The 24,959-nt window shown below is 42.7% G+C and overlaps 1 protein-coding gene across 4 annotated transcripts in view; it reads left to right on the top strand.

The window, feature by feature from the left end:
* The window catches only part of TCP11L1 (t-complex 11 like 1), a 31,493-nt gene extending 7,460 nt beyond the window's left edge, over positions 1-24,033 (top strand). For 3 of the 4 annotated variants that reach the window (XM_049648586.1, XM_049648592.1, XM_049648602.1), the window contains exons 3-10: positions 6,929-7,061; positions 8,651-8,771; positions 9,804-10,024; positions 12,296-12,432; positions 14,821-15,017; positions 18,437-18,618; positions 20,361-20,533; positions 23,652-24,033. In XM_049648586.1, the coding sequence (XP_049504543.1) occupies positions 6,929-7,061; positions 8,651-8,771; positions 9,804-10,024; positions 12,296-12,432; positions 14,821-15,017; positions 18,437-18,618; positions 20,361-20,533; positions 23,652-23,854 (1,367 nt within the window). In that variant the 3' untranslated portion in view covers positions 23,855-24,033. The remainder of the gene's footprint in view (positions 1-6,928; positions 7,062-8,650; positions 8,772-9,803; positions 10,025-12,295; positions 12,433-14,820; positions 15,018-18,436; positions 18,619-20,360; positions 20,534-23,651) is intronic. The other variant, XM_049648604.1, reaches the window with a different exon arrangement.
* Positions 24,034-24,959: the final 926 nt, after the last annotated feature.

Here is a 24,959-nt window from a genome sequence, read left to right as displayed (position 1 = left end):
AGCAATTTCTACAGTGCAGTAAGTTCTGTGGATAAACTTTACCCTTGCTTCACTATGCTCCCTCTATAGTAGTTTTGGGTGACATTTGCCATCTGCCATCCATAAATGTCCAACCACTTGTCTGACTAGAAGCGTATCTTTAGAGTGTATGGACTTCTCAGATTACAGAACAACTCAGTAAGGAAAGGTAGAGAGTAGGAACATTCTGAATTAGGTTTTCATTTTATTTTGAATCTATTCACCAGCTTCCCAAAGGGCATGTTTACTTGGTTTTCAGTTTCTTTAACAGGGTATCAGTGCACAAATGCTATAAGGGAATCAGCAGCAGCTTTAGCTTTATATTGCATAGTAAAATAAATTCCAGGGTAAAATACATGTGACCTTACCATTTTTTATGGCTCTTATTACAACTCTTCACAGGTTCTCTTCACAAGTTGAAGTGAAACCATGTTGTCCACTAAATTGTATCTTTGTGTTCTCATGAAATTGGTAAATTTGAGAATTCTCAAAACAAAACAAAAAATCCCACCCAGAACCCTGTAATTAGTATGCAGTGACCAGTTTCTGTGTATGTAGACCTGTAACCTATCCTGATCCTATCTTAGAATTGTAGCTTTTAGCTTTTTTGATCAGGTATCCTTCATTAATAAGTTTGATTAAGTAGTCTCTAACTTGGACAGCTCTGTAAATTTTCTTCTTCCTGGTGTCTCATGTTCTTAGCACTTGGTACAAGCTGTTTTATCGCAAGTGTGCCCCAAATCATGAGAACACACTTGTGTATAATTTGGAAGAGTCTCATCTTCTATGGAACATTCCTTTGGTTTTACTGTCTTCTTTTTGCATATTAGGAAATAATGGCTGTGGAAGATTTAAAATGACTTGTTCAAGGTCACATTCAAGAGTCTGCAGGGAGCTGAAATTCTTCCTTCCTCTGTCCCTTGTGTTTCATGACTAGGTAGCATAAAAACACTGTGTATTTATCATTACCCAAATGCCCTAAATTGTTGAAAAATGGTAAATTAATTGTGAAAACTTGGCGTGTTTCTATTATTTTCATAAATTTAAGATGATTAGACATTTGAAGATTTTTGCAAAACCAGGGTCAAAACCAAACTTGGAAGCCCTGATGATGGGGCTTTTTTTTTTTTTTTTAAATGTTTATTTATTTATTTATTTATTTATTTATTTATTTATTTTTAAAACAGTGTATTTATGTATTTATCCATCCAGTCAGTCATTTTTTTTTTTAATTTTTTTTTTTCAACGTTTATTTATTTTTGGGACAGAGAGAGACAGAGCATGAACGGGGGAGGGGCAGAGAGAGAGGGAGACGCAGAATCGGAAACAGGCTCCAGGCTCCGAGCCATCAGCCCAGAGCCTGACGCGGGGCTCGAACTCACGGACCGCGAGATCGTGACCTGGCTGAAGTCGGACGCCCAACCGACTGCGCCACCCAGGCGCCCCAAATGTTTATTTATTTTTGAGAGAAAGAGAGAGATCCCTAGAGGGGGAGGGGCAGGGAGAGGGGGACAGAAGATCCAAAGGGGTCTCTGGGCTGACAGCAGTGAGCCCGATACAGGGCTTCAACTTATGAACTGTGAAATCATGACCTGAGCTGAAGTTGGACGCTCAACCGACTGAGCTACCCAGGTGGTCCTTCTGAATCTTTTTTAATTTTTTTTTTAATGTTTATTCATTTTTGAGACAGAGACAGAGCATGAACGGGGGAAGGTCAGAGAGAGAGGGGGACACAGAATCTGAAACAGGCTCCAGGCTCTGAGCTGTCAGCACAGAGCCTGACGCGGGGCTCGAACTCATGGACCGCGAGATCATGACCTGAGCCAAAGTCGGACACCCAACTGACTGAGCCACCCAGGTGCCCCTGAATCTCTTTTTAAGAGATAAGAACTTGGCATGCCTGGCTTGCTCAGTTGGTGGAGTGCATTACTCATGATTTCAGGGTTGTGAGTTTGAGCCCCACATTGGGTGTAGCGATTACTTTAAAAAAAAAAAAATCTTAAAAGGGATAAGAACTCTATGCAGTTTAATAATTCCTGATGTTTGATGTTGATATATCACAGTGAAAGTTCCATTTTCTGATACATGGTAACAGAAAATATTAGCTTGAATAAATTTAATAGTATTTAATAGTATATATAGTATATAGTATATATATATAGCAAATTCCTGCTAAATGTCTTTGAATTTTTTTTTGTTTATCTATTAAAAATTTTTTTTAATGTTTATTTATTTTTGAGATAGAGAACATGATCAGGGGAGGGGCAGAGAGGGAGAGAGAGAGAATCCCAAGCAGGCTCTGTGCTGTCTTTGCAGAGCCTGATGTGGAACTGAAATCCGAAGATTAACTGGCTGAGCCACTCAGGCTCCCCTGAATTTTTTTTTAAGTTTATTTTTTGAGAGAGGGCACAAGCAGAGCAAGAGCCGAGAGGGAGAGAGAGAGAATGCCAAGAAGGCTCCGCACCACCAGCGTAGAGCTCAATGAGGGGCTTGAACTCACAAACCGTGTGATCATGACCTGAGCCAAAACCAGGAATCCGATGGTCAACCAAGTAAGCCCCCAAGTGCCCCCCACCTTTGAATTTTTAATCAACTTTATTGAGGTAGAATTTATATATAATAAAATTCCATTTTAAGCGTGTAATTTGAGTTTTGACAAATGCATTTACAGTTGTGTCGCTACTACCACAGTCCTGTCCCTTGACAGTGAATCTTTCCCACTGTCTTCTGGCCTTTGGCAGCCACTTACTTTCTATCTCTATAATTTTGCCCTTTTTATGATTTCAAATAAATGGAACCATACTGTATATAGTCTCTTATCTGACTCTTTAACTTGGGATAATGCTTTTAAGATTCATCTGTGTTTTTGCATGTATCAGTTTCTTCCTTTGTTATTGCTGGGTAGATACTATTTATTCATTCTGCAGTTGATTGACATTTGGATTAGTTCTAGATTTTGCCTGTTATGAAGAATGCTGCTATTAACATTTGAGTACAGGTCTTCATAGGGCCATAGTTTTCTTGTGTAAAGACCTAAGAGTGGGATTGCTGGGTCATGTGATAAGTGTATGTTTTACTCTATAAGAAACCAAGAGATTGTTTTCCAAAGTGACTGTACCATTTTTTATTTCTACTGTTTGAGAGTTCCAACTGCTCTGCCGCTATGTCAAGACTTGGTATGATCAGTCTCTTTAATTTTGGCCATTCTAGTATGTATGTAGTGGTATCTCAGTGTGGGTATTTTTTTTTTTAATGTTTTTTTATTTTTTTTTTTAATTTTTTTTTTCAACGTTTTTTTTTTTTTATTTATTTTTGGGACAGAGAGAGACAGAGCATGAACGGGGGAGGGGCAGAGAGAGAGGGAGACACAGAATCGGAAACAGGCTCCAGGCTCCGAGCCATCAGCCCAGAGCCTGACGCGGGGCTCGAACTCACGGACCGTGAGATCGTGACCTGGCTGAAGTCGGACGCTTAACCGACTGCGCCACCCAGGCGCCCCTGTTTTTTTATTTTTGAGAGAGACAGAGTGTGAGCCGGGGGAGGGACAGAGAGAGAGGGAGACAGAATCTGAAGCAGGCTCCAGGCTCTGAGCTGTCAGCACAGAGCCTGACCCAGGGCTCAAACTCAAGAACCATGAGATCATGACCCGAGCTGTCAGACGCTTAACTGAGCCACGCAGGTGCCCCTCAATGTGGTTTTAATTTGCATTTCCCTGATTATAAAATAAAAGGAAAAACCTACAATTTTCCACCTGTGTGGGGCAAAACCCAGTCCTTCCTCCTGTGTTTTTCTCCCGGGTGCCTGTGTCTCTTTAGTATTCACATAGAGTAGATCACTTCTGGCCACCAAATGTGTGGGGCCATTTTCCCCCACCAAGTAAATTTCCTGTGATACTACCTGAATTCCTATAATTCAACTCAATTCTGACACTATTTATGCAGAGATAACATCAGATCTCACAGGTGAAGGGCTTAGTCCCACACCCATCCCTCCACTTTGGACAATAGTCACAAATCTAGGTTATTACCTGTGCTTTTGACCAACCAGCTATAGATTGGAGATTCTAGCGTCCTTTTCATAAATTCTATTAATTTACTAGAGTGGCTCACAGAACTCAGGGAAACACTTATGTATACCAGTTTATTAAAAGATAAATAAAAGTGAAGAGCTAGATGAAGAAATATATAGGGTGAGGTCTGGGAGGGTCCTGAGTGCAGGAGCTTCTGACCCTATGGAGTTGGGGTGCATCACCCTCCTGGTATGGATGTGTTGGACAACCTGGAAGCTCTCTGAACCCTCTACTATTGGGACTTTATGGAGGCTTCCTCATGTAGGCATGATCAATTATTAACTCCATTTTTAGCCCTAAGTATGGAATCCTCTCTGGAGGATAGGGCTGAAAATTCCAACCTTCTAATCATGGCTTGGTCTTTCTAGTGACCCACCCCCATCCAGAAGCCATCCAGGAGCTCAGAGTCATCTCAGTAGAACAAAATATGCTGCTAGTGCTTATCACTTAGGGATTAAGAAAGGTTTTAGGAGCCCAGTGTTAGGGAGGGGGTCAAAAGCCAAATATTAAAACAAGAGATGCACCTAGTGTTCTTATCACTTAGGAAATTATAAGGGTTCTAGGAGTTTTGTGCCAGGAACCAGGGTCAGAGAACAATATGTATATTTTCTGTTATCTCTCACTGATGACTAATGATGTTGAGCATCTGTTCTTGGCCTGTTGTGTATCTATCTGCTTGAGAGAAATGTCCAGACTTTTTGTCTACTTTTTAGTGGTTGTCTATTATTATAAGAGTTCTTAATATGTTCTGGATACAAGTCCTTTATCATATTTGTGTTTTGCATATATTTTCTCCTATCTGGCATGCCTTTTATATTCTTTTTAGGAGTCTTACACAGAACAAAAGTTTTAAATTTTGGTAAAGCACAATTTATCAATTTTTTTCTCTTTTATGTTGAGTTTTTTGTATCTTACTCTAAGAAATTTTGCCTAACTCAAGGTAGATTTCACCTGTGCTTTCTCCTAGAAGTTTTACAGTTTTAGCTCTTGTATTTAGGTCTGTGGTCCATTTTGAATTTGTTTTTTACTTATCTTGTTCAGTAAGGGTTGAGGATCATTCTTTTCCATACAGATAGCTAATTGTGTCAACACCATTTCTTGCTTATTGACCACATGTACACGTATGTGTGTATGTATGTATGTATCAGTCTATTTCTAGGTCCTCTGTTCACTTGCTCTGTATATCTGTCTTCATGCCAGAAACACACTGTCTCAATTGTTGCAGTTTTATTGTAAGTCTCGAAATTAGTTTAAGTCCTGCAACTTTATTCTTTTTTCAAAATAGTTTCCACTTGTCTAGGTCCTGTGCATTTCCATGTAAATTTGAGAATCAGTTTGGCATTTTTTTATTAAGGTTACTTTATTTTGAGAGAGACAGTGAGAGGAGGAGAGAGAGAATCCCAAGCAGGCTCCACACTGTTAGCACAGAGCCCGATGTGGGGCTTGAACTCATGAACTGTGAGATGACCTGAACTGAAACCAAGAGTCTGATGCTTAAGCAACTGAGCTACCCAGACGCCCCTCAGTTTGGCATTTTCAACAAAAAGCCTGCTGGGATTTTAACTGGGATTGTGTTTTATCAGTAGATCAATTTGGCAGAAATAGAAATTCTCAGTATTATGAGGTTGTCAATCTGGGCTCTGATTTTTATATATTCATTATATTTTGCCAATATCCATGGAGCAAATTTTATTTATTTATTTATTTATTTATTTATTTATTTATTTAGTATTTTTATTAATAGTCTGTGGAAATACAGAGAAGGATTTTTGTTGAGTGTTCCCAACTTCCCCTTATGTGACTGGATAAAGATTTTTACCAAACAGGATATGACTAGCTCTTAGATTTGGTTCCTTTTTTGTTGTTGTTTTTTGTGAGTAAAAGAAAAAAGTAAAGAAGAAGGAAAATAATTTTTTACTAACCTAAGATCTTCATAATTGTTAAACCCTGTGCAAACTAGGAAATTATTTATCTCATTTTAAGCCCAGATCTTATCACCATCACAGAAAATTAATATAGTCCTCTTCCAGGTCAGTGCTTTTCAAATTACGGTTATAAAACATTCTTAGTATCCTATACAGGGTAGTGGTTTTAGCATTCTCTGAATAGCACTGGTACCCTAGACTACTTGATGAAATTTTAATTTGACAAGGTTCATTCCTGGCACAGTATTAGTGGTGGAGCAAAATATAAACTGCTGATGGGAGCAAATGAGGAAATCCTAAATCTGGTGTCTCCTTTTTAAAATTTAGGGTAGATAGGGGCGCCTGGGTGGCTCAGTCGGTTAAGCGTCCAGCTTCAGCTCAGGTCATGATCTCACAGTCTGTGAGTTCGAGCCCTGCACTAGGCTCTGTGCTGACTACGCAGAGCCTGGAGCCTGCTTCGGATTCTGTGTCTCCTTCTCTCTCTGCCCCTCCCCTGCTCATGCTCTGCCTCTCTCTGTCTCAAAAATAAATAAAAACATTAAAAAAAATTTTTTTTAAATAAAATTTAGGGTAGACAGAAAGCAAAGGGATCAGAAAACAACCCTCAGTGTATTGGGAAATTTGATAGTCTGTGACTTTAGAAGTTTGTCTCCATTTAATTTAATCATTTCCACTGACCAGTCTTAAGTAAAAAGTCCAGATATTTTGAGAATTGGAAATGGTCTCTGCTTTTGGGACTCCAGGTTAAAAGAAAAATGAAATAGGTAAAATTCTGTTGTTTGAAATTGCCAGAATATTTTCATAAATAGAGGCATAGCTGAAGTTATTAGCTGGTACCAGAACCACTGCCTTCTCCTTACTTTAATAGAAATTTTAATCTAGAGAAGCGAATCTCTTACACTGGGTTTTGTTACAGCTAGTCCTCCTCGATTTGTGACAGTAGAAGAACTTCTAGATACAGCGAAAGGAGTTGCTAACATGGCTCTAGCCCATGAAATTGTAGTAAATGGAGACTTTCGGATTAAACCAGTTGAATTACCAGAAGACAGGTAAGGTGGTTACTGAGTTACCTTGTTTAGTGGAACTCTGCCATTTCCCAATTCTGGAAAGGTCTTCTCCACTTGATGTCAGTATATTCAAATGTATTTTTCCTTTTGTATATAGTTGCTAAAAAAATAAAATGTCTATACTCAGAATTACTAGTGTTTGAAAGTTGATCTCAGGACTACTGCTCCTAAATAAAAGGTCTAGGAAATCTCCTGTGGAAACCTTTCATGTTAGCTTCTCCCTATTGCATAGGGCCTGGTGTCCTATCTTGTGTTTTCATTGTATTGTTTCATTCATTTCTTGTAACTATCACATCATACTATAGTTGTTGGTTTCCTAGTGTTGGTTTACTAGTGTTCTTCACCAGATTATAAACTTTACAAAGACAAAGGATTATGCATTATTCTCTATATCCCTAGCACCTGGTACATATCCTATCAAATCTTAAACTCTATTGATTGTAAAATGTGTCTTTTAAAATGTATTGTCATAATAAAAATCATTGCTCATTATAATTGTAAAAGTGCCATCATATGGGGCACCTAGGTGGCTAAGTTGGTTGAGCATCCAACTCTTGATTTTTTGGCTCAGGTCATGATCTATTGGTCTTGATTTTGCTCAGGTCATGATCTGTTGGTCATGAGATCAAGCCCTGTGTTGGGCTCTGCACTGACAGTGGGGAGTCCGCTTGGGATTGTCTCTCTCTCCCTCTCTCTTTGCCCCTCCCCTGCTCATGCGTGTGTGTGCACACATGTTCTCTCTCTCTCTAAATAAATTAATTAATTTTAAAAAAAAGGTGTCATGATAAAGATTGGGATTCTGTTAACCAAGGAGGGAGGAGGAATGACTGCTGGGTTGCCAAGCTATACTGTCGCCCACGTGAGTCTTCTAAATATAACTTTACAAGCATTTCTTATATGTTCTGCAAAGAGAGTACTTTTTCACATTAAGAATGAAGAATTACCTGTTTTGCTCTTACAATATAAAGATTTTTTTTTTTAAGATTTTATTTTTAAGTAATCTCTATATCCAACATGGGGCTCGAACTTCCAACCCTGAGATCATGCTCTACCAACAGCCAGCCAGGTGCTCTTAGAGACCGGTTTTAATGAGATGTTATATGTTAGTTGTTAGTTTGGTACCTAATTCAATAATTGTCTCATATATCATATAGGAATAGGGTATTTTCTAGAAATAAAGTCCTTCAGCCTATATACATGCTGAGTTGTTATCTTAAACTACTTAATCATAAATATCTTAAGAAACTTTCTGGTAACAGGGAAAATTAAGAAAACAGCTCTGAACTTTCCAGTATGCTTTTATCATATGACCCCTTATATGCTATTCATTGGTCTAAAGACATCTGTGAAATTAGTTGAAAGTTATTCTGTCCAGTGAGGTACTTACTGAAATAAATCACTAAACTAAAAATAGCATATGTGACTGGTATAAGTATATCTGGGAAATCTTTCCTTCATCTAAATTATTTTTAAAATTTCTCACCCTAAACCCATAGAATTTGTGCTTTCGAAAGTGATTCGAGCCTCAAATATTTTGATTTTTTTTTCTTCCTTTTTTCATTTGCTTCCAGCTTGGAGAAGAGAGTAAAGGATATTGTACATAAAGCTTTTTGGGACTGCTTGAGTGTCCAGCTAAGTGAAGATCCCCCAACATATGACCATGCCATCAAACTTGTCGGAGAAATCAAAGAGGTGAGATGGAGGGCAAATTGTAGTGCTTTTCTGGTGTATTAGGAGTATTCAACCTGTCTTTGTTACTGTGCCAGAAGACTTTAAAGAAATTGAAGGATTGAGAGGTTAACATACCTGCTGAATTGTGGATTAAGACTTTTTTTGGCTTAATGCCTTTTTAAAAATTTCAAACAAGCTGTGATAACCCAAAGGCTTTACTTTTGTAAATGAAGGTTTATATTTTTTAAAACAATTATTTAAAGAAAACAAAAGTTATTTGACCAAGTACAGGTGATTAATAAAAATTTTAATCGGCTTAGATATGTTTAATTTATAATGGCCAAAGAGTGACTCAGTCTGTGGGATAGAGAAGGTATTAAATGGAAGTTAAGACTCTTTCTGCAAATACCTTTAGCAGTAGTTGAAAGAGAAAAATGTATCCATGGAAACTGGCATCTGTATTTGGTTCAGAGGCTCACGTTAATTACTGTGTTTTTTCTCACTTTTAACAGCTTGTTCATCTTTTATCCTGTTGATTGCTACCTAGACCTTAAACAGAAGCTTAAATAGGTCGTCTAAATGATTTGCAAATGGGTGCCTGGCTGGCTCAGTCAGTAGAACATGTAACTCTTGTTCTCAGAGTTGTGAGTTTGAGCCCCGTGTTGGGCTTAGAGCTTACTTAATTAACTTACTTAGTTAAATAAATGAGGGGCACCTGGGTGGCTCAGTCGATTAAGTGTTATGGCTCAGGTCATCTCATGGTTTATGGGTTCAAGCCTCACGTTCTGTGTCTCCCTCTCTCTCTGCTGCTCCCCTCCTTGTGCTCTCTCTCAAAAATGAATAAACATTAAAGTAAATAAATAAATGATTTGAAAACATGTTTTTCTATAGATTTGTTAAAAGGTTAAAATGTTTTATAGTTGCAATTGTATTATGGTATTACAGTAACTATTGATAAAGTCTTATTTGGGTAATTGTAAATTCCTTTGTGTATAACGAAAAATGATGTCTGACTAAGAAACTTTGATTAAACTTGGCTGTGCTCTCTCGTAGACTCTCTTATCTTTCTTGCTGCCTGGTCACAGTAGACTGAGAAACCAGATAATGGAAGTCTTAGATCTGGATCTGATCAAGCAAGAAGCAGAGAATGGGGCCTTAGACATTTCCAAGCTGGCAGAATTCATTATTGGCATGATGGGGACAGTGTGTGCACCTGCTAGAGATGAAGAAGTTAAGAAACTAAAGGACATTAAGGAAATTGTGCCCCTTTTCAGGTATGGGGATTGTGTTAATCACCTTCAGTGCACTTAAGATACAGAGCCCGTTTTCAGATTTAGACTTCGAGTGTAGATACTCATGAATTTTTAAAAAGCAAACATTTTTTTTTTTTAATACAGAAAAGTAGAAAGAAGGAAAAAAAAATCACCCACGGTTTCACCACCCAAAGGCAAAATCACTGCTAATCATATTGATAATTTAAAAAAAAAAATTTTATTTTATTTTGAGAGAGAGCTTGAGCAGGGGAGAGGCAGGGAGAGAGAGAATTTCAAGCAGACTCCACACTGTCAACATGGAGCCCAATACGGGGCTCCATTCCGTGAACTGTGAGATCATGACCTGAGCCAAAACCAAGAGTTGGACGCTTAACTGACTGAGCCACCCAGGCACCCCCAACTTATATTATTTTTTAAAACTCTCAAAAAATAAATAAATAAAACTCTCTATAAGCATTTTCAATGGCTGCAAAATCTTCATTTGCATAGGTATAGTTAACTAGTACTATGTTAAGATGGACAATTAGATTACCTCTAATTATTTACTGTTTAATCCTGCCATGAACATCCTTGTGTACAAAACTTTTTTCTGTATTTTAGGTTATTTCCTAACTATAAGTTCTTAAAGTGGGATTACTGTATCAGAGGATAAGAACAGTTTTAAGACTCTCATTGCATGTTAGCAAGTTGCTTTCCAAAAGTTCCTTTCATTTTCAGCTTCTTTTATATCATATCAATATTTGGTACATATAAAAATGCTATGCATCATGAAGTTACCTCAGGGTTCAGAAAGCATTGAAAAGACCTCCTAAGAAGGGGTGCCTGGCTTGCTCAGTGGGTAGAGCATGTGACTCTTAATCTCGGGGTCCTGAGTTTGAGCCCCACATTGGGTGTGGAGATTACTTAAAAATAAAATCTTAAAAAAAAAAAAGACCTAAAAATTGATTTGTTCACTCATTCAACAAGCTCATATTGAGCATCTCTTATGTGCTGGGTATGGTGCTAGACTTTAGAAATAGTAAGAGCTTCTAATTTGGCCAAGTTAAGGGAGGAGTTTCCTAGGAGGTGAGACCTCTGGGGAAGATAGCTTGCAGCAAACTCAACCTAAACATAAATTCCTACTGGAAAGAGAATGGAGCGGGGAGCCTGGCAAAGTGGGAGTACATACACTGTTAAAAGGAGGCAGTTGATTGTGGCCATGAAGAAATGTGGGTCCATGTTGTCAGATCCTTAGATTTTTTTCAGGAGAGGCTGGAAATGGAGGTTTTTAAAAACACTTTGTGAGCACAAACATGTTCATGGGTTACTCCAGTCGGTGGCCGCCAGGTGGCAGTTTCCAGCAGTCTCTCATCTGCAGCGGGTGGTTTTGGGGAACCTCTAGGAGTACTCAGAGGAGAGGCAGAGTGTTCCCCAAGAAGTGGGCTGTCCCATGTGTTTGGGAGGTAGACAGGATGGCAGGGAAGGGACCCTGAATTGTTCCTCAGACTGTGTGTCCTTTCCACACATAATAAACTCCCACACAGAAGGTAATTGTGTCATACAGTTCAGTCAGTCCCAGAGGGCATCAGGGGACTCAGGACATTTGACCCTGTTCCCCCTTGTGTGTAGGGCCTCAGCCAAACCTGTACCTTGGGTTCTCAACCACCTTCTGCAAGTAGGTCACTCAGCAGTTTCCCGCCTCTGGAGAAATAGCTATGGTGTGTGACCTGCAGGATTGAAGGCATCCTTAGCATCGAGTCAGGTCTGCCCACTGGGTACATTCAGAGTGTGAACGTGCAGTTCTGCCACCAAAACTAGAATAGAAAACATGCCCTGAAACGAAGAGCCTGGGGAGAAAGGAGAGGAGAAAGGAGAGAGTTCTTGTTTTTCTTCCTGGGAAAGTGAATTAACGTGTGTGAGAGAGTGGAGACCCAAGTGGTCAGCTCTCTGCCCTTGACCTTGGGTCCTGGCTGTCCTTCATCTGTGGTTGCTGGGAGGGCCGACCCAATGCCAAAGAACAGGTCCCCAGGCAGTGGGGGAGCTGTGTTGGCTTGGGGGCAGGGTGTGTGTGGGGGGAAGGGAGAGGGGACAGAGGCGGCTTAAAAATCTGCAGTCTTTTCAATCCATTATTTAGATTTTTATGTTTTCTTAATCTACACTCTCAAGATTTTTCGAACTTGCTGCCCTTTCTGAAATGAGAAGCCTCTCTCAGATCAGCTCCCCTCTTTCCTCTAAAACAGTGCTTGCTTTACAAGTGCCTTGTTCTAAATCCTTTTCTTCCTTTTCTCTCAGGGCAATTTTTTCCGTGTTGGACCTAATGAAAGTGGACATGGCGAACTTTGCTGTCACTAGCATTAGGCCACATCTCATGCAGCAGTCAGTTGAATACGAAAGGAAGAAGTTTCAGCAGCTTTTGGAGAAGCAGCCAAGTACGTCTAATGCTTTGTGTGCCCTTTCATTGTGTGTTTTTCCCATTCCAGTTCTGTAGCTTTTTGTACAATGATACTGTTTTCAAGACAAAACTAAAATTTAGTATGCGACCATTCTAATTTGAAGGCTTAAAAGCACAGGACTTTGGACCTGAAAAAACTTTATTGACAAGCAAGAGAAGTAAAAGTAGGATATAAGAATAGAAATTTAAAAGCATGAAGTCCTAAATTAAATGTTTCTTTTTAAATCTTTCTTTTTAAAATGTTTATTCATTTTTGAGAGACAGAGCGTGAACAGGGGGAGGGACAGAGAGAGAGAGAGGGAGACACAGAATCCAAAGCAGGCTCCAGGCTCTAATATGTCAGCATAGAACCCAGCGCGGGGCTTGAACTCAGGAACTATGAGATCATGACCTGAGCCGAAGTCGGATGCTTAACCGACTGAGCCACCCAGGCTCCCCAAAATGGGTTTTTAATGAAAACACCAGTTTGAGGTAAATTGTATGCTTGGCTGTGATTTTTAAAACATGACACACTTCTTGTGATTATTTAATTCACTTTCTCCTCTAAGGTACATGAAGAAACTTTACTTTGCCTCTGTTCTATATGCAGAAAATCTTTCTGGTTTTATACCCATAAAAAGTCTCATTTTTATAAGCCTCTCAGATGACTACAGGAATACAGAGCACTAGAGAACCCAAAGCTGTGTTGCCTTTCAAGGGTACTCTTTTTGGTCTCTGCACTGGCATCTGATGTTACGATTAAATTGCAATCTTTGGATCCTATTTATTCATGTATTAAGTTTATTTTGAGAGAGAGCAGGGGGAGGGGCAGAGAGGAGAGAGAATCCCAAACAGGCTCTCCACTGTTAGCACAGAACTTGAAGTGGGGCTCAATCTCAACAAGCTGTGAGATCATGACCTGAGCCGAAATCAAGAGTCAGATGCTTAACCAACTGAGCCACCCAGGCGCCCCAGAATCCAATTTATTATGAGTTCTGTTTAGCCTATAACTTTGGTGGTCCCGAGATGAAAATGGTGGTCTCTGGATAGATTGTTTTTCCTGACCAAAAGAGGTAATGCAGTGTCCAGAGCAGGTGTTCATCCAGCTGCTGGCAGAGAAGGCCGAGATGGTTCAGGAGGGATCAGGGAAGAGCAGAGTAGAAGAAGCAGTACCAGAAGAAGATTGGCTGATGGTTACTACCTACTAGGCATGTGCCGAGGGTGTGTGCGCATTATCATATATAACCCTCACCAGTAAGACTAGGAGGGAAGCACTTTTTTAACACCATTTTGCAGATGTGGAAATCAATTTTGAGAACTTTTTGACCGGAATTGATTGACCACATGGTTCACTTTCTCAGCCAGTGTAGTACTGCCCCTCAGGAGGCATCAGGGGTGCAGGCTGAAGAGCCCCAGTGTGAGAGCCCGGTGCCAGCAGCCAGGGCCCAGTGAAGGACCCACTGCTGCGATCCCTGAGCCGGTCAGTCTACTGCTTCCTCCTCACATGTACAAGCTTGTGGGCTAAGAGCCTGCCATCCGCAGAAGGCTATCGGGATGGTACGGCTGGCCACAGAGATCCGTGCCACCGCTGTTATGACAGAGCCAGAGGTGCATCCTGCAGCAGCGAAGAGTGGACCCCCGTCATACCCTGGGCCACCCCCTTAGTTTGAAGGTGGCCTCCACTGGCAGAGCTGTAGCACGTTCTAGGACCTGTCAGAGAGACTTTCTCCCATATGGTGGAGAAAAACCTCATCTTTCTCTTGTGTCCCTCAGAATCCTCGCTGCGTTACTCAGCTTAGAAAAGGAGGAAGCCTATGAGAGCAGATGAAAGACACTCCAGGTTCCCTGACAGAACTCCAGATGCTGCGTAGTACACGTCCCCTCCCACGAGGCTGGAAGCAAACCAGATTGACAGGAGACTAAGATCTAGACAAGGAAAAGGCCTCCTCTTCAGCGTGGAGGAGACTTTACACTGGGAAGCTATCCGCAGTGCTTCCTCCCATCTGTCTCTGGGCGAGAAGTTTTGCATCTCCCTGAGCTGGAGTCATCAGAGCTTCCAGCCTCCGCTCCTGCAGCGGTCGGGGTGGGAGAGAAGGGAGTGGTTTGTTGAATATCTGCAGGTGGCAAGGTCTGGCTACATGCTCTGTGTTAACTGTCTTGTTTAATCCTCACAACTGCCTATGGGGTGGTATCGTACATTTCTTTGTAGTAGGAATCTGATAAACCTCAGCTAGTAACCGGCAGTGCTGTGATTTGAACCAAGTTTTATTTGATTCCAAAGTCCGTACTCTATATACACCACACCTTCGGGATGATCTTCCTTAAAGTCATTCCGAGAAGAATTCCTCCTGAGTGTCACAGTAATGTTCGTAGCCTTGTTTTTCAGATTCCCTGGACTTTGTCACCCAGTGGCTGGAAGAGGCCGCAGATGACCTTATGAATCAGAAGTATAAAAATGCCCTGCCAGCTGAGGGAGGGGCCGCTGACTCTGGAGACAGTCCCATGCCAAATCCTGTGGCTGTCCAGAATTATGCATACCTGAAGCTTCTGAAATGGGACCACCTCCAGAGACCTTTCCCTGAAGTAGGTGCTCCACAGCAGTCTAACTGCTTCTTTCTTTCTGTGCTGCTGAACTTTAAAAAAATTATAGTTTTGTTATAATCCTCTTCCCAGAAAATTGCCCCTTTTACATCGAACAATTCAGCAGTTTTTAGTATATTTACAGCTATACGACCATTACCAATGATTTAATTTCAAAACTTTTCATCACCCCAAAAATGAACCCTGTGCCCATCAGCAGTCACTACCCTTTCCCCACTCCCCTACCCCCTGGCAACCACTAATCTACTCTCTGACTCTATGAAATTGCCTGTTCTGGACATTTTGTATATATAAGTGGAATCCTACAATATTGGCCTTTTGTGTCTGGCTTCTTTAAGCAAAATGTTCGTGTATGTTGTAATGTGTATCAGTACTGTATTTCTTTAAAGTTATATTTTTTTACTGTAAAATATACACAACAAAATTTACCATCTTTTTTTTTTTTTAAAGTTAGCTCTACAGCCCACGTGGGGCTCGAACTCACAACCCCAAGATCAAGAGCCGCAGGCTCCACCGACTGGGGCAGCCAGGCGCCCCAAAATTTACCACCTTTAAGTGCACGGTTCAGTGTCATTCATACGTTCACATGGTTGTGCCGCCATCACCACCATCCTTCTCCAGAACTTTTCCATCTTCCCAAACTGAAACTCTTTAAATACTTAACGCCTTTAAACATACCTCATCCCTTCCTCCCTCGGGCCCCTGACAATCACCATTCTACTTTGCGTCTCTGGATATGAATGGAATCCTACAGTACCTTGTGCCTTTGTGTCTGGCTTATTTCACTCAGCATAATGTCTTCAAGGTTCATCCATGTTGTGCTGCTGTGTGTCAGCATTTTCTTTTTGAGGCTGGATGATCTTCCGGTGTATGGCTGTACCACATTTTGTTGATTCATTCATCAGTTGATAGACATTTGGGTTGTTTCTACTTTTTGGCTATTGTGAATTGTGCTGCTCTGAACATTTGTGTACAGGTTTTGTAGGGGCATGTGTTTCAGTTCTCTTGGGTAAATACTGAAATACGGAGGATGAGAATTGCTGGATCACATGGTGACTCTGAGTTTAACACCTGGAGGAACTGCCAGACTGTTTCCCGCCACCCCCCTCCCGCCCTGTGTAGCAGTGTAAGGGGCTTCCAGTTTGATTCAAACGGTAACAGCGATGCTGCTTTTCATTTTATCTAAGAAATACTTCTCATTCCACGTGGAGCAAGATTTTTTTCCTTTTCTGTTTTTCACAGTAAGTACGTGTAACTGCAGTAGTCCTTTAGGAAGATGACGAGCAAGGGATCTCCCCCACTTTGTCTGTAGACTGCTGGTTTGGTGTGTAGACTGCCTTCTGGTTTTTGAGGGCACTCAGGCCTTTTATCTCCAGCCTCAGGACATGCTACTTCTCTAAATCTTTCTCATCTAAGTTCCTTATTCTTCCTTTCAAGACGATGTAAGCTCAGGGTATCACCTCTTGCCTCTGAGTTCCCTGTTTTGTGCCAAAGGAGGCTATACAGAGGGTGTTGAATTGAAGGGATAGAGGGAGGCTCCTTTCCGAATAGTGGCACATTCTCTCCTGGGGGACAGTGCACAGCCCGACATTTCGTTTAAAAAACAGCTGTGAGGAAGATAGTGTTTTCATTGGACACAGATGTCTGCCCTCAGAATCGATCCTTGGAAATCTTTTGTATCCTACACCCAAATCCTGGCGCAAAGCAGGGATGCTGCTGTGTAACAGTGAAATCAAGACAGAGGCTCAGTCTGTTGAAGCATCTCTGTTTAACAATAGGGGATCTTGAATCTTCAAAAATTGTTTTTAGTTCTTGAGAAGAATTCTAGGTTAAGACCCTAAATTGTTAATGTCTTGATTTGGTGTGTCAGTCTCTTATAGCAAGATGGTTCTTAACATTTATTTGGTTAACCTGTAAAAATCCAGATCACATGCCCTATCTCAGGGTCCCTGGCTGGCCCAGTCAGTAGAGCCTCTGACTCTCAATCTCAGGGTCATGAGTTCAAGCCCCATGTTGGGCATGGAGCCTACTCAAAAAAAAAAAAAAAAAAATCAGCCTTTCCAATGCTCTTTCCCTCATCCCACACAGGGGACATTGGCCTGGCAGGACCCAGAGGTATCTAACATGGGGGATGCAGTCATGGAAATTCACTCACTGACTGCTTTCTGGGTGGCTTTAGGTTGTTATCAGTCATTCCGCCTTTCTCTACTTACTTTTATTTTCATTTCCTTTATTCACTTACTGATTCTTGAGGGCCTCCTTTGTGCTGGATACTGAGGGGGAACCAAGGTGAATAATGCAGGCTCTCCCTTCAAGCAACTTCTACCCTCCTCCTCTCCAGTGCTCTGCCTAGGGTGACTGGCTGCCTGGTTTGTCCAGGACTTGGGGGCAGAAAGTGTTCACAGGACTTGGGAGTTCCAGCTTTAAAGCCAGGACATCCCCAGACGAACTGGGATGAGTTGGTCATTCTAGCTCATTGCCTCATTACTCTTTCCTGTTGAAGGATATAAGTCCTAGTTATCCGGGGTTGGCTCTGCCAATCCCCTTTATATCCATGGTCATCTTCCGTCTTTGAAACAGCCCTGTGAAGCAGGAATCCCCCTTTTGTTGTTGTTGTTCTTTTTAATGTTTATTTACTTTGTGTGTGTGTGTGTGTGTGTGTGTGTGTGTGAGAGAGAGAGAGAGAGAGAGAGAGAGAGAGAGAGAGAGAGAGAATGCAAGTGAGGTAGGGGCAGAGAGAGGGGGACAGAGGATCCCAGGCAGGCTCCATGCTGTCAGCACAGAGCCCAACCCAGGGCTCAACCCCAGGAGCCGTGAGATCATGAACTGAGCTGAAATTAAGAGTTTCTCAGGGCGCCTGGGTGGCTCAGTTGGTTAAGTGTCTGACCTCAGCTCAGATCATGATCTCGTGGTTCGTGACTTTGAGCCCCAGGTCAGGCTCTGCACTGACAGCTCAGAGCCTGGAGCCTGCTTCGGATTCTGTCTCCCTCTCTCTCTGCCCCTCCCTCACTCATGCTCTGTCTCTGTCTCTGTCTCTCTCAAAAATAAACATTAAAAAAAAAAAAGTTCCTCAACCCACTTGAGAGCCACCCAGGTGCCCCAGGAATTCCCGTTTTGCATAGGGCTCAGAGAGTAGAAGAAGAAATTTGCTTGAGATTATGCTATTTAAATGTCATTCAGCCTCATGTTCTTAATGAGCATGCTTTACTCCAGCCTTTCTAAGGGCAAAGGGGCTCTGAGGTGGAAGGATTGTTCATACAGCCCTCCATTTAAGGCTCTGTAAGGACTAGAAAATCCTGAGGGAATCTGTGGAGGCCTGTGTGGGGGCTGTGGCCCCACTGCCCTCTGCTGGCCAGCCTGAGCCTCCAGCTCAGGGACGATTTTTTTTGTATTCACTACAGACAGTTTTGATGGACCAGGCTCGCTTCCAAGAACTCCAGCTCCAGCTAGAGCAACTGACCATCCTGGGAGCCGTGTTGCTGGTGACGTTCAGCATGGCAGCCCCAGGAATTTCCAGCCAGGCTGACTTTGCTGAGAAACTCAAGACGATTGTGAAGATTCTGCTGACAGATGCTCACCTGCCGTAAGTGGCTGCAAGCTGTGGGGCAGACCCTGCGAGCCAGGTCGGGGGCGGTGGGTGACAGAGAGCAGATGGGAGCAGGATCTCCTGGCTGGTGTGGGGCAGAATCCAGGGCCACTGCCTCAGAAGTGACAGGAAACTTTACACTCTGGTTTTTCACCGCAGCAGAATTCATTCAGGTTCCTACAAAGAACGTTAGAGTTCACTGTAGGGTTCGCAGGTCTCCATGAGAGTGGCTTTCAGATGTTTAGGACCAGGACACATGGTAAGAAATTCATTTTCTGTTGTGACCTAGTGCACTCTTTAGGCACATGTAACTGAAATAAAAACTTCACAAAGTGAAACTTATCCTAACTGTGCTTAGTACAAAGTCTTAAGACATTAAAAAAAAAAAAAAATACTGGTTGCTACCCACCGAATTGCTTTCACAACCTGCTAACAGTTTGGGTAACACAGCCCTAGGGAAAGGTCCTATAAGAAGCAGGAGGTGTTTCCCCACAGTCATCGGGCTGTGAGTACAGATTTTTGCCCTTGGCACGTTCTTCGTGGCCATTTTGTGCTGCGTGTAAATGGATTGTTTCCTCACCCAGCACAAACCCACACCTGTGCGAGGGCAGCTGCTGTAACTGCTCCTGCGGTGAAGTCCGATCAGGTGATTTATGTGGTTCACAGCATATAGAATGATGGTTGTAAGTAAACACTATCTGACAAGGTCCAGTTCAGAAGATTCTTCAAGGGGAATGTTCCCCAGACATTCTCATCCTTACATAACAGAGGAATTTTCCTGCTGAGTTTGCACCAAGCATGCGTGTGTTCGGTATGGTGAGGGGTGTGTGCACATGTTGTGAGCAGGGATTCAGTAGCATTGACTTAGGCCGGGAGGGGTTTGCTGAGCAGATGCCCTTGCACAGGGATAGCCCTTGGCTGTCAGTGAGTTCTCCCACAGCAGATCTGCTTTGTCTACTGCTTAAAGCTACCGATGAAGGGGCCCTGTCTGGCGCCTTCTTAGCAGTCCAGCCTCGCGCTGCTGTATCTACCCTGGTACTCGGGGGCTGACACACACCTGGTTCCGGCAGTGAGTCCCAGGGCATGCACATTTGCTCCCACTATTTAATTGGCCCAGAACACGGGCAATTGCCTTCTTGTAGAAAACCTACCAGCAGGAGGGCTCCCCACAGATACTCTAGGAGAGCCCAAGGGCCCCAGGAAATGAAGGTGCTAGTTTTCTTAACTTTGGGAATTCAGTTTTATTTATTGTTTTAAAGTAGTTAATACACTCTCATGTTTCAAAAATCAAAAGGGATAGAAGGGTATCCATTGAAAAGTTTCTCTCCCACTCCTGTCTCACAACTACCTAATTTCTGGGTTCTTGTGTTTTGTTCCAGTGGTGTTCAAGATCTTCTTAAGCCAAATCCAGGCTTATTTCACCATAGATGCTAGTAAGAACTTGGGTTTTGAGTAGTTAGCCCTGGTATAGCCTGGTATAGAGCCCTCCCCTTCCCAGTGTTCTTTCTAGCCAAGAGAGGAAGAGGGGGAGAGAGAAAGTCACCTGAGTCATGTGTACACAGCCTGAAAGGTTAGTGGCAGGGGAGAGAGTCACAGATTTTCTCTTTGAACATGTCAGTCCATGCATTGGTGATTGTGACTCTTATCAGGGCTGGGGCTCTTCCTGGGCTTGAGTTGGGTAGATGTGCACTTTGTTTATGGGCCCTTCTCTGCCTTCTCCTTTCCCTTCTCTGCTCAAGTTCCTTCCATCTGAAGGATGCCCTGACTACCATTGGGGAGAAAGTCTGCCTGGAGGTGAGCAGCTGCCTTGCCCTGTGTGGGCTCACTCCGTTTACCACGGAAAAGGAGACTGTGCTCAAGGGCCAGATCCAGGCTGTGGCCAGTCCCGACGACCCCATCCGCAGGATCATCGGTATGTTTGGGCGAAGACGGGTAGCAGGGATGTCCTTTTGGAGGGCTGGCAGACAGACCCCTCTGAAGAAATCTAGAAGGATCTGATAGGTTATGAGTGCTGATGAGTGAGGGGGTGAGTGATTAATCACCACCGTGCAATTAGGGCAAGCCAGAGGTCTGGACAAGTGACCAGGCAGCTGTCATTGTTCTGAGGGCTCTGACTTTGGAGTCACAGGCTTTGTTCAAAACCCGGCTCCAGAACTATGAGGTAATAGAAAATACATGGATTGGTCTCTGCCCCCGTTCCTGGCACAGAGCCCCTGAAACTCTTGTAGTTTCCTAAGTGATAAGAGCACTAGAGTATCTTTTATTCTAATATTGGTCTTTGACCTGGATCCTGACACAGAGCTCTTAAATCCTTTGGAATTTCCTGGGTGATAGGAGTGTCTTTTGTTCTAGTGAGGCAAGTCTGGGTGGGCTCCTGGATGGGGGCTGGTCACCAGAAAGACCAAGCCATGATCAAAAGCTTAGAATTTTCAGCCCCACTCCCTCATTTTCCAAGAGAGGGGAGAGGGGCTGGAAATGCCCATGTGATGAAGCCTCCATAAACACCCCAAAAGTTCAGGTTTGGGGGAGTTTCTGGGTTAGGGAACTTAGCCAAGTAATGGGAGGGTGATGTACCCCAACTCCACAGAAACTCCTGCTCCCCGAACTCTCCCAGACCTTCCCCTCTGTGTCTCTTATTCTGGTTTTCATCTGTATCCATATCCTTTATTCTATAGTAAGCTAGTAAACATAAGTGTTTCTCTGAGTTCTGTGAGCCTTTCTAGCAAATAATCAAAATCCAAGGCAGAGGAGGTTATGGGAACCTCCAGTTTGTAGCCAAATCAGACAGAATTTGTGGGTGTTCTGGGGACCTACTACTTGTGGTTGGCATCTGAAGTGGGGGGGGGGTGGGCAGCCTCATGGGACTGAACCCTTGACCTGTGGGATGTGACACTCCCTCCAGGTGGTGTCGCAATTGAGTACAATTGTAGGACACCCAGCTGGAGTCGCAGAGAACTGCTTGGTGTGGGAACCCCTCACCCTCACCCACATCTGGTGCCAGAGTGTTGAGGATGCTGGGTGAGCGTGAAGGAGGGGGCATGGGTTTTCTTCACAAGCACCTGCTGTGGTTCTTGAGCAGGTGACTGGATGCTTGAGACTCCTCATCTCTCAAAGGGGTAATACTGACAACCCTATGCAGTTGCTGGGAGGACTGCAGGGCATGAGATCCATAAAATGCTTGTCATTGTATTGGGCAGCACATCAGAAGTACTCACTAGAGAGGAGCTGTGATTAAAAATATTACTCCATGTGGTAGCTGTTACTTTTCATCATCACAGCAGTAGCACTGTGGAAAATTCTGGTTGATCGAGGAATACAGTGTTCATCTAATTTTGGGGCACCTGACTGGCTTAGTTGGTAGAGCGTGTGACTCTTGATCTTGGGGTTGTTAAGTTTGAGCCCCATGTTGCCTGTAGAGATTACTTAAAAATGAAATCTTAAAAAAATGTTCATCGAATTTTTAAAATTCCCATTTATCTTTAATTTTGAAATAATTCTTTAGCTTCTTTATGAAACTAGATAGATGTTCAACATGTAAATGACAATTAGGCTTCAGGCAAAGGCTGAATGATCCATGATTACCAGATTTCAGGTTGGAGTAGAGGCTAAACCAATGACATGAGCCTGCTTCTAATACCATGACTTCTTTTTTATTCTTAAGTAATATTTTATGGAAAAAGTTACAGGGATTGATGGTTTTTTAAGAATTAAATGATTTCATCCCAGTCCTGCATTGGGCATGATGTCATGTGTGGGTCACTTGGGAGAAGCCTCTTGCAGAGGTATAAGGATCATTAGGATTAATGTTACTGACCTTGGTAGAGATGCAGGAAAGTGCAGTAAATAGACCGCTGGCTAATAAGCTACTCTGTGCCCTGCCATCTTGGCTGTTTACTAACAGGCAGTTACAGACCTGGGGGTAAAAGCCAGCCCTGGAGTAGGAATGATATGAGGATCTCCAGGTCTGGGTGAGGCTTCCAGCTCTGAGAACCTTAGGAAACCAAACTAACTTTGGAAGAGGGGTGATGGGACCCATCTGGTCAGCAGTTGCTCTGTCAGTGTGTATTGGGATCCAGAGGTCATTTGCACTTGAGAGGGTGCTGCAGGGCAGGGGGTAGGCATGCAGTTTGAAAGAACCCATTTAACATAAATGCCCCTATTGCTTTTGTAATAAAATCTGCAGGAAGTGTGGCTTACATATTCTTTTGGTTGATGAGGACAGGGCAAAAGCATCATAGAGAGGAATGGGCTAAAAAAAAATCAACCTAAATTATTTCTCAGAGTAGTCCAAGTTTGCAAATGCCCACAACTCCATGGCCTTCCACTGTAGGTATTATTATTATTATTTTTTTTTTTAGAGTTTTTATTTATTGAGAAAGAGAGGGAGAGAGGGCGTGGGGAGAGGAAGAGAAAGAGGGAGAGAGAATCCCAAGCAGGCTCTGTGCTGTCAGCACAGAGCCCGACTTGGGGCTTGAGCCCACAAACCTGGAGATCATGATTTGAGCTGACATTGGATGCTTAACTGACTGAGCTGCCCAGGAGCTCTTCTTGTTTTGTTTTTGAACTTGTAATTCCTGCGTTAGTCCTCTCCCACCCCATTTTTTATGGGATCTTCAGTAATGGCTCACGGTGGTCTCAGTGTATCTTGCTCCTTGGAGAGGAGAACCTGTCAACACTCTAGTCTCCCTTTGTTCATTGACGCATTTATTCTTCCTTTCCAAATATATTTGGAGCTTTTACTGGGGGCCAGGTCTCATGCCAGGCCCTGTGCTGGGTGCTGGCGAGGGTGGGGGAGGGGATCGCGAACAAGATGAACGTGCTTCTACCCTCTTGGAACTAACTAGACAGGGAGAGGAAATGTTATAAATGGGGTAAATGTTCAGAATGGCAAAGTACTGTGGGTACTTGCACTAGGGGTGGGCAGGGAAGACTTGCCTGAAAAAGGGATGTTTGTGATAAACACTGAAGCCTACTCAGAAGTTTGTAAAGTCATCCTGAACAACAACTGACTGCTTTCTTTTCTATCACAGATTCCCGAATCCTGATCTTCTTAGAAAGCTACCTTGCCTCAGGTCATCAGAAGCCATTGCCTACGGTACCTGGGGGATTGGGTCCGGTTCAGAAAGAGCTGGAGGAAGTTGCTGTTAAATTTGTCCGCCTGGTCAACTATAACAAGATGGTCTTCAGTCCCTACTATGATGCCATCCTCAGTAAGATCCTTGTCGGACCCTAACACGTACGTGCGCTACAGTAGCAGTATTAGCCTCTTGATACAGAATACCTGTTCTCAACTATAACGTTGCTTTGGAAAATGGCTATTTAGTACATGTCTGTGTAACATCACTGATTCCAAAAGGAAGAGTATTGTGTATCACTGTTGAAAAGAGCTGTTGAAAAACGCACTGAATTCAATTCTATTTTGCAGGTTTGTATTTATGAGTGCAAGTTTACAAATCAAGAAGCTTCTTGTTATCTTGAGTCTCCTAGGTAGCACTTGACTTTTACACGGTGAACTGCTGTGTGTCCACCCGCACTGTGTCCTGATTGTAGCTGCCTTGTCTCTCCCAGGAGGCTGGGGCCTCTCTCCTGCTATCCGGGTAGTTTTTCTTTCAGACCCCTAAGAGGATCTGCCAGCCACCCAAGAATGAGACACCGAGCCGTGACCGTGTTGAGACTCTCCCCCTTCTCTGGCACAGACCCCCAGTCCTCCCCCAGCTATTTTGTGTTAGAAGGGCTATATATAGTTTTCCCGCCTCCCCACCCCCCCCACCCCCCCCATTTATTGCTTTCTCCCTCCTGGTCTAGCCAGTGCCCCAGAGCCCTTTTGTTCTAGAGGAGAATTAATTGATTTTAAAAATCTTATTCTTTTATACAGAATTATTCCTGAGCCTGGATGATAGCAGTTATGACTTACAGAATCCAGAGAAAGGAAATTCTTTGACTTTTAAGGTGTGAAAGTTAAGGAGGAACTATTTTTTTAAACAATATATATGTTGGTGTCATGTAAAAGAAGACAAATGTCTGGAGTTTTTACTGAAACGTTCACTCATACAATACGCAGATGTATTGATTGGATTTGAATTTCAGAAATGGATTTAAGTGTTTTCAGATGAAATAGCGTAGTATAAGCTCACTTATTTCTATGATAAGGAAGTCATGGAAAATCCCTGGTTTTTGAGCAGTATTTTTTGAGGAACTTCAGGGACCAGAATTCCTGACCTATCCTGTGACTGAAAGGGTAGCTGGGGTCTCACAGATGACCCGCTCTGTTCAAAAAATAAAAATGAAAGGTGTGTGTGTGTGTGTGTGTGTGTGTGTGTGTGTGTGTGTGTGTGTGT

The sequence above is a fragment of the Panthera uncia genome, chromosome D1 (genome assembly GCF_023721935.1).
Source record: "Panthera uncia isolate 11264 chromosome D1, Puncia_PCG_1.0, whole genome shotgun sequence".
In the NCBI taxonomy this organism is placed as follows: domain Eukaryota; kingdom Metazoa; phylum Chordata; class Mammalia; order Carnivora; family Felidae; genus Panthera; species Panthera uncia.
This window is presented reverse-complemented; position numbering and strand designations above follow the sequence as displayed.